At 46.0% G+C, this 15,235-nt stretch overlaps 1 protein-coding gene across 1 annotated transcript in view; it reads right to left on the bottom strand.

Moving 5' to 3' along the window:
* Positions 1-649: 649 nt before the first annotated feature.
* Positions 650-15,235, bottom strand: part of LOC147025638 (myosin-binding protein C, cardiac-type-like) — a 94,396-nt gene continuing 79,810 nt past the window's right edge. Inside the window, exons 21-27 of the mRNA XM_085887094.1 lie at positions 14,164-14,252; positions 13,583-13,778; positions 12,859-12,998; positions 12,230-12,389; positions 9,589-9,725; positions 1,162-1,348; positions 650-1,048 (exon numbers count right to left, since the gene is read on the bottom strand). Coding sequence (XP_085743220.1) covers positions 1,038-1,048; positions 1,162-1,348; positions 9,589-9,725; positions 12,230-12,389; positions 12,859-12,998; positions 13,583-13,778; positions 14,164-14,252 — 920 coding nt within the window. The 3' untranslated portion in view covers positions 650-1,037. The remainder of the gene's footprint in view (positions 1,049-1,161; positions 1,349-9,588; positions 9,726-12,229; positions 12,390-12,858; positions 12,999-13,582; positions 13,779-14,163; positions 14,253-15,235) is intronic.

The raw sequence follows: 15,235 nt of genomic DNA, 5'->3' as shown, positions 1-15,235 counted from the left end.
GGGGCTGGTCAGGTCAGGCTCGGTCATGGCAGGTCATACTGGTTTCGGTCGGCTCAGGCTGAGCCAGGCTGTAACGTTCTCTGCCTTTCTCTTTTAATGTGTGTGATCACAAGACGCTCATCGTCCAACGTTGGCATCCACAGCAAAGCAATTGGATTGTGTCATGAAGAATTGTGGAACGAATGAATCAGGATGGTGGAATTGGCCTGGAGCAGAACAAACCGGACGGCTCTTGGGGCCGTGGAGAGGCAGAGAGGGCTTCACGTGACTGCAATAAACGGATGATGAGACCTAATACATCTTTAGATTCAACCATGTGCTAATTGAAGTCACATCATACCCTCGGGCGGATGTATGGTTGATACCTGGTACATGATGCCTGTGCAGGCCCTGATGAAGATGGAGCCTTACCTGCTGGGCAGCTGTACTCCGCGGTGGTGCCTCCAGTCATGAATAGGCATCTTCCAATATGGAGCTGTTATTTAATTTTAACACAATAATGTTGAACATTCATTTTGGATCGGCTCTCTCCAGATGTGTATATGGAACAGCCTGATGGAGAACACCTTCGGAAAACATGTCAATAACCGTCCAATCATGACCATTGAGGGCTCCACTCCACGTTTTATAGACATGAGGAAACAATGGGCACAGCACTGCATTCGATGTTTAATGTTCAATCAACCATCAGCTTCTCATCTACAGGACAAACTTTCAGTTGGGCCTCAGATATATAAGGTTGTAAACCTTTCTTTCTTTACTCTGATATACCTTGAGGTTAAATTTTCATCAATAACTAACACACATGCAGAACGCGGCTCCGATGTGCCTCCATGTGATACCTTCTGGAGTGAGTGATACCATGTGATACCTTCTGGAGTGAGTAACTCTGTGGCAAAGGTAGAAGCAAATTGGGGCAAGGGGGGATTCTCTCGTGGCACGAAGTGTCGGGGTCTCATGGCTCTCATGGTCTCATCTCCCACATGGCGTTGCAGGTGGAGGTCAAGGATGGCTCTACCCCAAAAGGGTTGTGCATTCTATTGGGAAACTGCAAAAGAAACAAAAGTGAGGATAGATGTGGTGGAAATGATGGTTTTAGAGTATAAAAAAAACATACAGCAAGCTTAACAAGTCACAGGAGTCTCATTTTCCACACCTTACCTCTTACGGTGAGTCGGCATTCGGTCTGGTCTTCCCCGAAGGTGTTGGTGGCATGGCAGGTGAACATAGCTCCGTCGAATGGACCCAGTTTACGAGCCTCGAGCGTGCAAATTCCCTGGCTGGTGAACATGCGGAACCGCGGATCTTCAGATATGTCCACACCATTCCGCAGCCACATGACCTTCGGCTGGGAAAAGCAAGCCATACAAACAATGATTGGAAATTGTAACGAAACAGGTACACCACCAACTAGAAGGGCACTCATTGGAGCACGTACCTCTGCCAGGCTGAACAGGTTACTGTTTGTATCCCACTGATGGAGGATCTGGATCAGGACCCGAACAGCTCACAAATCAAAATCGAATCGGCTTCTTCTTGTCTCACCTACCCAACTCATAAATCAAGTTTTGTCCAAATCCGTCCACAACTTTTTGAGATATTGTGATATTTATCGTTTTTGGCCCATCACTCAATGGGGAGAATCACTTAAAAATAATTCTCGTATCCAGATCTGGATTCAGATCTTCACAAAAATCAAATCAATTCGGTCTTGTCACACACCCAACCTGTCCACCAAGTTTCGGCCGAATCCGCCCATAACGTTTTGAGATATCGTGCTCACAGACGGAGAAACAGATGGACAGGTGTGAAATCATCGCCTCCGTCCACCTTCGGAGGTAAAAATGGATACAATCATGGGAAGATAGTGGATGCATTAATCTTGAGTAGAACTGGTAAGTGATGCTGGAGCTGGATGTCAAAAGGGAATCAAGTATGGAGGAAACACCAGCACCAAGACACCCCTTGCTATGGAAAAGTGGGAAGGGGGGAGGGGGGACATGCAAGAACATAGTGTGAAGCTAATACGGTGTGGAGTCCACATGGCTCTAAGGCAGGCGTTGGAAAATTTTGGGAATGTAAGAGCACTTTATGGCCACTTGTGCTAAATTTTTTGGGAAAATTTACTTTTAGGTGGATGGGGGTCAACTTCATTTTGGGGACTGTTTAGTCCAAAAATGAAAGGAGTAGGAACAAGTACAATCGAAGTGGACAAGAATGGAATATAGGAACAACGATGATGATGATGACGATGATGATGATGATGATGATGATGATGATGTGGATGATGAAACGAGACAAGCCCTCATGTGTTGTTAACGAGTGCTCTCAAGTGCCGGTCCGTGCGTGCTATGGAACAGTACGTGATGTGGAGTGGTTGCGGCCCAAATGTAATGCATTATGTTCGGGCCGAATATCTATCTATATATTACGAAAACTCTCATCTTGTATGTATTGTTATGGTTGTGCAAATTCACAGAACACCATTCAGGTTCCCCAGAGGTCAGTTCTTTCGGTAAGTGTGTGTTCCAGGTTAGAATTCCCCACCGATGTATAAAGGGCTGTGCATGTTTGAGTTAGCCGTTATTCTGTTCTATCTGTGATTTCAAACAAACAGCATCTCTTCAACGACACCACAGCGCCAACCACACTGCAACCACGCCACCTCCACCACCACAACAGCATCTCAGCAACCACGCCATCCCCACCACAGCGCCAACCACGACATCTCAACCAGCACGCCATCTCCACAAACACCGCCAGAGGAGCCACATTCTCCAGAAGGACGACCCTCCTCCACAAACAAAGAGCCGAGCCGAACTCTCCTGGAATTTTCCCCCGTGCGCCGAGAAGGGAGGGCGAACGCTCCGGGGCGATAAAGGGCCGCGTTGGAACGCCGAGAAGAGAGGAGGGAGTTGGTGGTTGGCGAGGTGGTGAGAGAGTCTCTCTCTCCTTGGTGAGTTGGAGGCGTCGTTGGAGTTGGTCATTGGGGGCTCCGTTGGAGGTACCGTTGAAGGCTTTGTTGGAGGCGTCGTTGGAGTCGAGAGTGGAGTTGGGAGCTGGTGGAGTCCAGTTGAGTGCGGGCAGAGACATCGAGGGTCGCCCAGCGAGTCACCAAGAGGGTGGCAGGTAGCCTGCTCGGTCTCTCGGATCCCCTGTGGTCATCCCGGCTCCGAGCAATCATAAAGGCTTACGAGCCCGGTGCTTCTCTTCTTTCTTTTCAGGGGTTTTTGCATGGAAGTCTGTGTATACCTTGTCGAGGCTCGTATGAGAGCTAACACACAATGCACAGCAAGGGGGCATGAGACAAGAGGGGCGGGAGTGGGAGGGACAAAACAGTGGGGAACAGACACATTAGGAGATCTGTGGAAGGGAGAGGGATGGGACGGGGAACATGGCGAAGAGAAGATGGACATTACAGGGACTTTCAGGAAGGAAAGCAGGGGAATTGAAGGAAGTGGGCTTGGGTGGATTATCGGGGGTAGAAAAGATCGAGGATTTGGATGGGGGATAATAAGAGGTGGTGGTGAACAGCTGTTTTGAAGGCCTGGAGGGAAGAATGGGAAAGAATAGAGTGAGGGAGCTTATTCCAAAGGCGGGAAAAAAGAGGAATGAAAGAGTGAAGATGAGCAGTGATTCGTGATTTTGGTAGTTTTACCAGAAGTGGGTTGTTGGCGGACTTTGAGCGCCCTGTGGATATGTGGTGGGGACAAATCGCAGAGAGAGCAGGGCGGGGGGGGGGGCAAGGCTGGAGAGGCGATGGTAGAAGACAGAAAGACCACCGACCAACCTGCGGTGATTGAGTGAGAGGGCCAAAGACTCAGCCTCATTGCGGGAGATGCCGATGATCCTAAATGCCCTGGTTTTGACAGCGTGAAACCGAGAAAGGTGCGAGGCAGGAGCACCAGCCCAGAGGGAAGAGCAGTACTCCATCAGGCGAATCTGCGCGAATAATTAGGTACATCGACAATTCGGTGATCAACCCTGTCACGCGTGGACAAAAGAGTTGGCTGATTTATGGTGTGGTTAACAACACCCGTAGCTGGGTTTTGGCGTTGATCCGAAAAGCTGCGACTGGATTTCCACGTTCGGTGGGCGCGTGCGGCCGCAAATTAGCTAAAGGCGGTCGTCCGCACGCCGGAGAGGCGAGAATCCACAACAGTATGTATGTATGTATGTATGTATGTATGTATGTATGTATGTATGTATGTATGTATGTTCCCCAAATACAGCTAAAACGGTACAGGATAGCGCAAAAATGTTAGTTCCACCTTACTCACCATTCACCTGCGGCGTGCAGTATCAAGTTTCGTTCAAATTGGGCAACGAAAAAAATTATTAAAAAATAAATTCCCGATTCAGTCAAGTACTCTTCGGGAGAATTTGATCAACGCAAACAACCTCAGCGGTATAGTTCGCTGGAGCTATCTTGTTTTTTTTCTTGAAATGATTTTTTTTCATCAACCGCTGTCACAACGGGAACCCAACGGGTTCACGGGTCGTCTCGTAATAAATATAGCAAGACATAAATAATAACAAAAGAAGCTGTTTATTCTTGTGTTGGTTGTAAGAGCTCAAAATGGGAGGTTACATTTATTTCTGAACAGGAAAGAAAACAAAATATTTTTGGGAGCAATTGAGGCAGCGGGCCTGTTGCCAATACATCCCCCAAGTTAAAAATTTTGTCGAATTGAAAAAAATTACAATTTTACCACAGGTTTGGATTAATTGAAAGCAACTTTGGGGAATTTTCTTTTTTCTCCCCAAAGAGCGTTTCCGTGTTCAAGGGTGGAACATGGGACATCGGGACAGACAGAATTAGCCTATTATATCGGTGCTAGTGGGGCACCGTGGGAAACCCACAGGCAGAGATATGTAAGACATTTGGTCCTCCCTCTTCATAAATGATGATTCACTCACGAGAAGGGGAGAGGGGAAGATGATCGTGCACGGGGGGGGGGGGGGACAGGAAGGAGGTGGGGGTGAGGAATGGGAGAGGGTTTGGAGCGACTTACTTCTGCCTTGACTTGATTGACTTGACTTGAGAGGGGGGAAAACCTGCCTTGACTGACTTACTTCTGTCATTCACTTGTAAAATTGAAAACATCGAATATACACTTCACTTCACAAATTAGAAATTCCTTAAAACCAAATATTGGATTCCATCGTTGGCCCACATATTCAATCAATTGCGTTGAAAGTCAATCGAAGTATTGTTTAATTATATGGTTGGAAAATAGTTAACTTGCCTTGGATAATATATATATGTATATATATATATATATATATATATATATATATATATATATATATATATATATATATATATATATATAAAATATATCTTCTTCTTCAATCGGCTGCGCCCATTCGGGGTCGCCACAGCGGATCATCCGTATGATCCGCATAATGATTTGGCACATGTTTTACACCGGATGCCCTTCCTGACGCAACCCTGGTCGCCTCTTACGACACAGGGATATGGTAAACCTATTTTAACGGGGTATACACGGGCCCAGTACACTGGTACTCATTTTGCCGACCTCGGAAGGATGACAGGCTGAGTCAACCCCCTGGTGTATTAATTCAGTGGCCCAACGGGGCTTGAACTCAGGACCTTTTGGATCCCAAGCCGCTGCCTTAACGACTGCGCCAACACCAGGCTCATATATATATATATATATATATATATATATATATATATATATATATATATATATATATATATACATATATATATATATATATATATATATATATATATATATATATATATATATATATATATATATATATATATATATATATATATATATATATATATATATATATATATATATATATATATATATATATATATATATATATATATGTGTATACATTATGTTCAGGCCTAACAGTGTGTCAGGGCAGGTCAGGTTCGATCTGTGACCTGCTACAGGTACCATGTAAACCTGTACTAACCTGTTCCATGGTCGGGTTGTCGGCGACTGAACCGTCTCCCCCACCAGGTTTTCTGGTAAGGAGGGTGTTTGGATATGGACACCCAGCAGGATTAAAAACAAAACCTGTCAAAGGGCGGAGGAGCTCATTGTGAGCCAACGGCCATCCATATCCAGTGCCCAACTGTGTCTGCGGACGTCCTCCTGCGGTTGGGTTACTTTTTTATGAGGAGGTTGGCGTCAGGATTTGCACTCCGGCCACCGTAAAACCCTTCATTTCGCAAAACACAAAAACGCAAAGAAATCTGAAAACCCACTCCGTGGGAGTACCTCCTGTGCAGCTTCCCTTCGCAGGGCAGCTCACCGGATGACGGGATTGGGGCAAAGCCTTCGGGACCCCCAATCTTTGATGATAGGAGGGAAACCACAGGGTAACATTCCCGGGTCAGATTGCGGGAGAGTGTGTTGGAGTGGTGCTGAGGTGTCGTCCACCAGACGGCGGTCTCCTTGGGTTAACCTGAGGTGGTCCCATCGGGTGGGTGCTTGGAATGTGCTATCCTTAAGAGAGGATGATCACCTGTTTCTGTTATTATCTGAGCTCAAGCGTTTGGACATTGGTATTGCAGCACTCTCTAAGGTTCGGAGAACGGATTGCGGTGAGATCATGGTGGGTGGATACACCTACTATTGGTCTGGTCGCTCTGATGGTTACCATACTCAAGGAGTTGCTGTAGTTGTGTCCAATAAGCTGACCCCAATGATAATTGAGGTAACACCGGTCAACGAGCGTATAATGAGCCGAAGGATTCGTCTTTGGGGGATTTTAATGCATCGACTGGAACTGATAGGGATGGTTATGAGACGTGTGTTGGTCCCCATGGGTCTGGAACTATGAACCAGAATAGCACTAAGTTACTTGACTTTGCAAGAAGTCATGGACTTAGGGTGGACGGCTCATGGTTTCAGCGCCCACAAGCTCATCGCTGGACTTGGTATACCAACGCTGGCGGTGTGGCAATGAAGATTTCCATGTCTTCGTTGATGGTCCCTGGAGGATGATCCAGAACTGCAGGGTCTACCGGAGTGCTCAGCTCCTCAATACTGACCACTGGCTTGTTGTAGCAACTCTGAAGTTGCACCTTAAATCCTGGAGAATGGGACCATCCCAGCCTAGGCTGGATGTTGGCAAGCTTAAGGATGAGAGGGAAGTTGAGGAGTTTGCGAACAGGCTGAGTGGAGATTTGAGGAGTCTGGGTGCTTTGGGATGTCCTGAACAGTTGTGGAGTGCCTTTAACACCACCATCCTTGATGTTGCCGGTGGATGTCTTGGAACTCACCGCAGGGCAAAGAAGAATTTTGTCTCTCAAGAGACACTGGATACCATTGACCATAGTCACAGGGCCAGGCTGAATGGCATAGCTGAGCTGTTCAGGGAGCTGAGGCGTAAAACTGTACGTGCACTGAGGGTGGACAAGGAGGCCTATGTGCGAGGAATCTGTGAGGGGGTAGAGCATCACCTGTGGTCAAGGGATTCTCGTCTTGCTTACAGGGGAATTAGCGCATTGCGTTCATCCAAGCCCATCCCTCAGTGTACTGCAGTTAGAATAGAGAGTGGTAGGCTCTTGACAGAGGAGTCTGAAGTGAAGGCCCGCTGGGCCAGTTACTTTGAGCGGTTGTACCAAGCTGATCCACCAGCTGTCGAGTTGGATGTCAGGGGTGTTACAATCCCTGTTGCTGACCCTCCAATCAACTGTGGTCCACCTACGCTTGTGGAAACACAGACAACAGTGAACCGGTTGAAATGGGGTAAAGCTCCAGGGATCTGTGGCATCCATGCTGAACTTCTCAAGGCTGGTGGAAATGCTGCACTCGTGTCGTTGCATGCAGTTTTGTGCTTTGCCTGGAACACAGGCATCATCCCAACTGACTGGAAGAGGGGCCTTGTTGTTCCTCTCTGGAAAGGGAAGGGTGATCGCCAAGACTGCAACAACTACCGAGGGGTGACGGAGCTCTTAGTGCTGGGCAAGGTCTTTGCTCGGATAATTCTTGATAGGGTTCACCACCATCTGCTTGAGCACCAGCGTCCAGAGCAGTCAGGCTTTACACCAAAGAGGTCAACGATTGACCGTATCCTTGCTCTTCGGGACCTCACCGAATGCAGATGAGAGTTTTGGCAGGGGCTGCTTGCAGCCTATGTTGATCTCTGTAAAGCGTTCGATTCAGTGAATCGGGATGCCCTCTGGAGGATTCTTGGTCTTCATGGGGTGCCACCAAAACTGATCGATCTGATGTCTGAACTCTATTGTGGTACTGAGAGTGCTGTGAGATGTGGTGTTTCCATTTCTGACTTATTTCCAGTTGTTACTGGAGTTTGTCAGGGGTGTGTACTGGCCCCCACACTTTTCAGCACTTGTATGGACTGGATTCTAGGGAGGATGTCAGAGAGATCAAGCTGCGGTGCATCGTTTGGGAAAGTCAAGATCTCTGACCATGATTTTGCAGATGATGCAGTCATCTTTGCGGAGACTTTAGACATCCTCTTGGGGGCCCTCGAGGTGCTGAATGAGGAGTCGGAGCTGCTGGGATTACGGGTTTCCTGGGTCAAAACTAAGATCCAGGCTTTCAATGACATCTTGAATGTTGCTGTCCTGTCTGTGCCTGTTTGTGGTGAGGATGTTGAGGTCGTGGAGAGATTCACTTTTCTTGACAGTGATATTCATGTCTCTGCTTGCTGTGAGCCAGATACATCTGGGTCGGGTCAACATACATCTGGGTCGGGCCTGGGGAGTCATGGATTCACTGGATCATGGGGTGTGGCGCTGCCGGTACCTGTGCGGGAGGACGAAAGTCCGAGTCTTCAGGTCCTTGGTACTTCCAGTCTTGCTCTATGGATGCGAGACTTGGACTCTGACCAAGGATCTGAGACGGAGAATTAATTCCTTTGGTACCAGGTCTCTTCGGAGAATCCTTGGCTATCGCTCGTCAGACGTGTCCAACGAGCGGTTGCTGAGAGAGACTCGGATGAGATTTGTTACCTGCACGGTCCATGAGCGTCAGCTGCGGCTGTATGGACATGTGGCTCGTTTTCCTGACGCTGATCCTGCTCACCAGATTCTCTCAGCGAGGGAGCCTCGTGAGTGGAGGAGGTCAATGGGCCGACCACGTGCCTCATGGTTGCGGCAGATTGATCGGTATCTCAAGAAGATGGGGATGGGCCAGGCATCTGCCTGGGGGATGGCCAGACGGAGGCCCCTGGAGTACCAGCGAAAAGTGGATGCTGCGACGTGCTGCTCTGGCGCATGCTCCCATACCTGACCTGACCTAACAGCATTCATGTAAATAGTGCACCCAAAAAGCATAGAATGTTTAAATATTCCACTCACTAAGTAATCAATCCCTCATTGAAACTTTTCATGAAATGTATTGAATAAATTGCAATGGAAATTGCTCTGTAATCGTTTTTGAGTGCAGTATTCACATTTTTGTTGTTTTGTTTTTTTTAACCCCAAAAAGTATGTGGAGGATGGTGGGGGGGGCGGGAGGGGACATTTCCCTCACTATCCCTCAATGTCCCTTACCGATCGACACCCAAAACTAAGACGAGTGGTTGGTGTTTGTTTTAGGGGTCTGAGGGTGATGTTAGAACCTTAGGGTTTCCCCTGACACAGCAGCTTAGTGTAGCGTTGTATCCAGCTACAGACACCACGTCTGCAAGGGAGTGAGAGAACTGTGGAGGCTCAGACGGGTCTCGCTCCTGGAACACCGGACGCTGGTACGCCAAGCCTGCGTGAGAGTAGGGTAAGAGATGAGTAGTTGTGGTTTGGAGTAATGTATGGACTAAACACACCTACAGTGGCTTGCCAACACAAACCGAACACTCCTGATGGTAAACAAATAATATATTTTAATCTACTGTATGTTGTGAATACAATCATGTAGACTCCATATGTTGGCCGACGTCGTACAGCGAGTGCTGTGAAGGCATCGGATCGATGGTATTCTGTATCATTGGATCGAATCGAGGATAATCACAACATGATCAAGATTTTGTCAGATACCGAGTAGATTTCATTGCAGCTCTTACATATCATTTGGTGGAGATCAGGTTCTCCAGAACATTGGATCGCATTCATGTCAGGACAATGTGGTACCCAGGGAAGAAGTTGCAGCCCATTAATTCTCTTCCTGCAACAGGTGGTTCTGGACATGTATGTGGCACCATTTTCATTCGGGAAATGTGATCCATACTTGTGCAAAACTCCTTGCTGGTAAAGCAGTCAGAGGATTTATTGTGCAAGGAAAAGATGGAGAACCTCAACCCCACCAAGTACAAGAGCTGCAACAAAATGTACTCCGTATTTGTCAGAATCTGAATCTTACAGAATATCACCGATCTGACACATTCACGGGTTCAAGCACCGTGTGATGCCGAAGGTCGTGCTTCCAGATACCATCATATTGTGTTTGTAACATTTGATTGTGTTTGTAACACAATCAAGTTTGTACGTTTACTTTATTCCGTCAGGGCAATCAATAAAATAAACGAATTAAACTTTTTCATCTCCATGCAGACTTTCTCACAGCCGTAATAACATGTGCTCACCACAAAGTTAGACCCAAATGGCACGTCAACTATAACTAACAAATTAAGTTTAAAAAAACAACAACAAATTAACAACAGTTGGATTGTCACCCCGCTCACACAAAGCAAAAAGCGGAGTTCAGCAATTCGTTCACTTCTGTCTGTCTGTCTGTCTGTCTGTCTGTCTGTCTGTCTGTCTGTTCACAAACGTCAGTTTATGATCGAGGAACAACTTGATTTAAATTTAATGTTATATTTTAAACACAAATCAGAACATGAATCGGAAAGCGAACCTGCAGTTTTGCAGTACTTTGTCACGAAATTTGTCCCGATCGAGCATGCACACAGAGGAGCGAGATAAAAAAAATTTTTTTTAGTGTTTGCCTGCAAATTGAAAATCGTTCCAAACAGGAGACTTGCTGTTTTTAAGGACGTTATAAAGGACACAAACAACAGGCACGAAGAACTCATGCAACGTGTTAAATAAGGTGGTGGAGGAGACGCTGCGTCAACGGCGGCAAAGTATGGAATTTTTAAAAATATTTTATATGACCTTTAAAATCTTTATTTTATGTCAATTGAATTATACACTGGAACGCTATAGAACACAAATAACCTTTTTCACACTTTTTGAAACCCTTCTGTTTAGCAGTACTGTGATTAAATAATTAATTCCCTAAGGGCAGAATAATTGTTTGAAATTCTGCATTCTGCCAAATATGGTGGCACTCGGCTCCATGTGGTTACCATCACACCTCGCGACATCGTGAAAAATAACCTCTGTTATTATTTCCTTTTAACGATGTGTAGGAAGCAAGTCGCTGAGGCAGGCACCACCGTGCTTTGGTGGAAGATCTGAGCTGGCAATGCGATGTGCCGGCACTCCCTCACACCCCCCCCCCGCCCCCCAACCAAAATTGCGGTTTGAGCCAGAGCAATCACCGCACCAGACGCAGGGTTCCATCCGTGCGTATGTAACGCTAATCATCTCAAACCCACTCCGTGAGGACAATGCCGTCTGCAAAGTTACCAACATTGAGAGAAGAAAAAGCAGAAGGATGGAAAGTATCCGCGGTGCGAGGGAGCAAAGAAATTTTTAAATCCAATTTGAATTGAGGATCGGTACTTTAATTGTGTAAAATGATCCAAGGAAGCAATATGAACCCGGGACTGGTACTTTCATTGTTTAAAATGAACTGACGCACAAACCAATATGAACCGAGCATGTTCTGCGATATCTTTGCTTTTAAGGAATTTTGCTTTTTATTATTTTTGAGCTCTTTCAAACGGCGCAAGAATAAAAGGCTTTCTGTTTTTATTTATCTTGGTATTTTTTTACCACTGGTTTCCAGCTGGTGGATGATAATCAAATGGAAATACAGGTACAGTAATCTTCGACAATAATAAATGTCAGTGTGTGCCCGTCCGTCCGTCCGTCAGTCCATCCGTCCGTTTTATCCATTACTCCAAAACCATGAAACCTAGCAGCCCCAAACTTTGCATGCATACTAAGGGAACTCCAAATTTGTGCATGAATGAAAACTGGGTGTTTGGATTAATTTAAACACCCCTTTTGAAGATAATTTTTGGGGGTGCTCAACAAGAAAAAACAACATAAGCCTCACCAAGATGGCGGAGCGCCATCTTGGTCAACCACCTCAAAGCTTGCGAGTCTTGAGGTTTCAGTCATGGAGATGGTGATTACCGGATTTCTGGATGTACGCGCTGTCTTTGGAGGTGCAAGCCGTCTCACTGAGGCCGCACACGTTCTCAGAGAACACTCTGAAGAAGTATGCATTGCCAAGTATCAGGTCCGACACGACGCAGCGCATGCGGCGGTATCGGTCGTATACCGTGAACCATTCCTGGGCACGTGAGGGGAAACAGGTGTTTGGACTTCAGGCTCACACAATATATTCTCGTATCGACTTAAAGAAAAAGGCAGAGTTGAGGTCAGATGGTGATGATGAATGGGGAGGACACATAAAATATGTGATAAAACACACACACACACACACACACACACACACACACACACACACACACACACACACACGGCACCATATCAAAATGAGGATGCAGAGATGCAGCAGTTGGCCTAACATTACGAAAATCACTTCTTCTTCGTATTCATGATGTCATAGTTACATGGAGCCGGGGTCATGTTTTTGTGAAAGTCTGTATCCCTCAAGTTATGGAAAATGTACTGAATGAAGCCACAACATCATCATCCACCAGCTGCTTTGTCTTTCGTTATGACAGATCATCAGGACTCTTTGTGCTTATGAAATATATATTGTCTGGTGGACAAATCCCCTTTTGTCCAAGACTTACCATAGACTTGCTGTCTGCTTTCTGCACAGTATATCCTGCCAGCTCGGCATTGCCATCGTCTATCGGTGGCTGCCAGGAAAGCGACACATTGCTGCTCCACACCTCCTCCACCGTGACTGCGCGCGGAGGCGACGGTCGTTCTGGGAGGCGTAAACAATATCAACGCTGGAGCACATGTGATACAAGAGCTATACGTCCTTCAAGTTCTCCAGAACAAACATGTTAATCCAGTAACCCCCTCCTGATTAAACCCCTATAATTCCAGGTTTTCTGCACACCTCCTTCATTTTTTGTTGCCCTTTTCTTCCATCTGTGGAACCTCCTTCCTGAAGGTGTTCAATACCACTCTACCACCTAGAGCTTGAAGCAGGAGGTGCACCACCACCTCACGTCATTCCCAAACCTACCAATAATCTTTTATACCCCCATTCACCCCATCCAACCAAATTCTCTTGTTTTTAAGTTAAACGTTGCAATCTCTACATACAAATACAGCACTTGGATCCCATGTGGAACTTTGCACGCACATTACAAGCACAGCAGGGACATCAGGAGCCATTAGTGGACTTTACATGGATTACAAGGACATGAGCAGAAAAATGACAACTCAACAATATTCCAACTTGGGATTCAAACATCATCTCCTCAGAGGGGAATAACAAACAGGAAAACCTGAAGCACGTACATCATCTCTCTTGCTGAGTAACACACTTGAATTTCATACCAACGACCCGCAGGTCAATTGTGGCTCGATCAGTGAGCTGCTCTAGCCTGAGCGTAAGCGAGTAGAGGCCAGAGTGTGCACGCTCACAGTGCCGGATGTACAGGATGGAGTCCGATTCTCCATTCCTCACACTCACGGCACTCGAGTCCAGTGGTTGCTCATCCTTCTCCCAAAGGACACAAGGAGTTGGCTTTCCCTGAATGTGCACATCACAATGACACACACACACACACACACACACACACACACACACACACACACACACACACACACACACACACACACACACACACACACACACACACGCATGCATGGTATAGATCCCCTCATCACATATCCATTAGAATACTCTCCATAATCTCTCAATATCCAGCCAGCCTCGCTCCCCTGAACCCTTCCACCAAGTTCCTTCTATAATCTCTCAATATCCAGTCTGCCGCACTCTCTTGAAACCATACACTGGATCCTTTCTACAATATCTTAACATCCGGTCAGCCTAGCTCTCCTGAACCCACACAGCAAATCCTTATCACCTATCACACATATGTTTCGGCTTCCTATGCTGCACCGGGGCTACTCACCTGGAAGGGGATGACGATATTGACCGTCTCTCCGACCTTTCTGATGAGTCCTTGTCGTAGGTATCTTGGAAGCAGCACTCGTGGGCGTTCTGGGTGTGAAACACACCACCCCTCAGTACATGAAACACACCATGTAAGCACACCTTTTTGTCCCAATAAACACTTTATTAACTTGCTCTTTCGCCCTCAGGCATTTAAAGCAAAATTTCCAACAGAGCAATGATGCTGCCTCGTCTGGATTATGATGTCATCGACTTTGGATCAAGCAAACAACTTTCTCCTGAACATGTAAATGGTGCTATAAGCAGTCGAATAATCTCATGGCAAGGATTACATTTGGTGGTTTGCCATTGCCTTCAAAGTGGTGGTCAATTAGGCAAGAATTATCATTTGTTCAGGGTGCCAGCACACAACTGCCTACTCTTTGTCGAGAGACAATGCGGGATCTTATCATGAATTCCAGCGTGACGGAATCACCATTTGCATGAGACTTTTCTGTATTCAGATTCATATTTTCAAGTTGTATCCCAAAATGTCTCGATGATAATGCTTTTGTAATGACAAACATGACCAATAAGAATGATCAGTGGAAAATAAATTCCAAGACAAATAGCACTTAATTAGTAATCATTAATTGAAATTGTGTGACGGAATCACACGCTAAAGGACATAGGTTACGGGAAGGTATCTTTATTACGAAAACTCTGCTCGCATGCCGAATTCTTGCAACTGCGTGATACATATCGCAAAAGCTCAATTGATGAACGAATGAATTTCACCCGCTTTCTGCTCGAAAGTAGTCTCATCCAATTTTCACAGCTGGTAAACTGTCGTGACGGAATCACAAAATATCCAATCTTCGAATACAGGCTCAACATATTGTTCTTTGCAAAAAATGCAATAAAAGTTGAAAACGAACGAAAAGGGCATTCGTTCTCTCTTTTGGTATTTTATTGAAACGAAAAACTAATTCTGTCGTCGTCAGAACGAAATTTATTTTTTGCATCGCTTGACCAGTTTTACGTGGAATTCATCTTATAACGTTCACCGGCAAATGCTCGCTGATGTGACA

The sequence above is a fragment of the Eptatretus burgeri genome, chromosome 6 (genome assembly GCF_056783735.1).
Source record: "Eptatretus burgeri isolate ZD-2024b chromosome 6, Ebu_testis_v1, whole genome shotgun sequence".
NCBI lineage: Eukaryota > Metazoa > Chordata > Myxini > Myxiniformes > Myxinidae > Eptatretus > Eptatretus burgeri.
The sequence above is the reverse complement of the archived record's forward strand: the minus strand, read 5'-3'. Positions and strand labels throughout refer to the sequence as shown.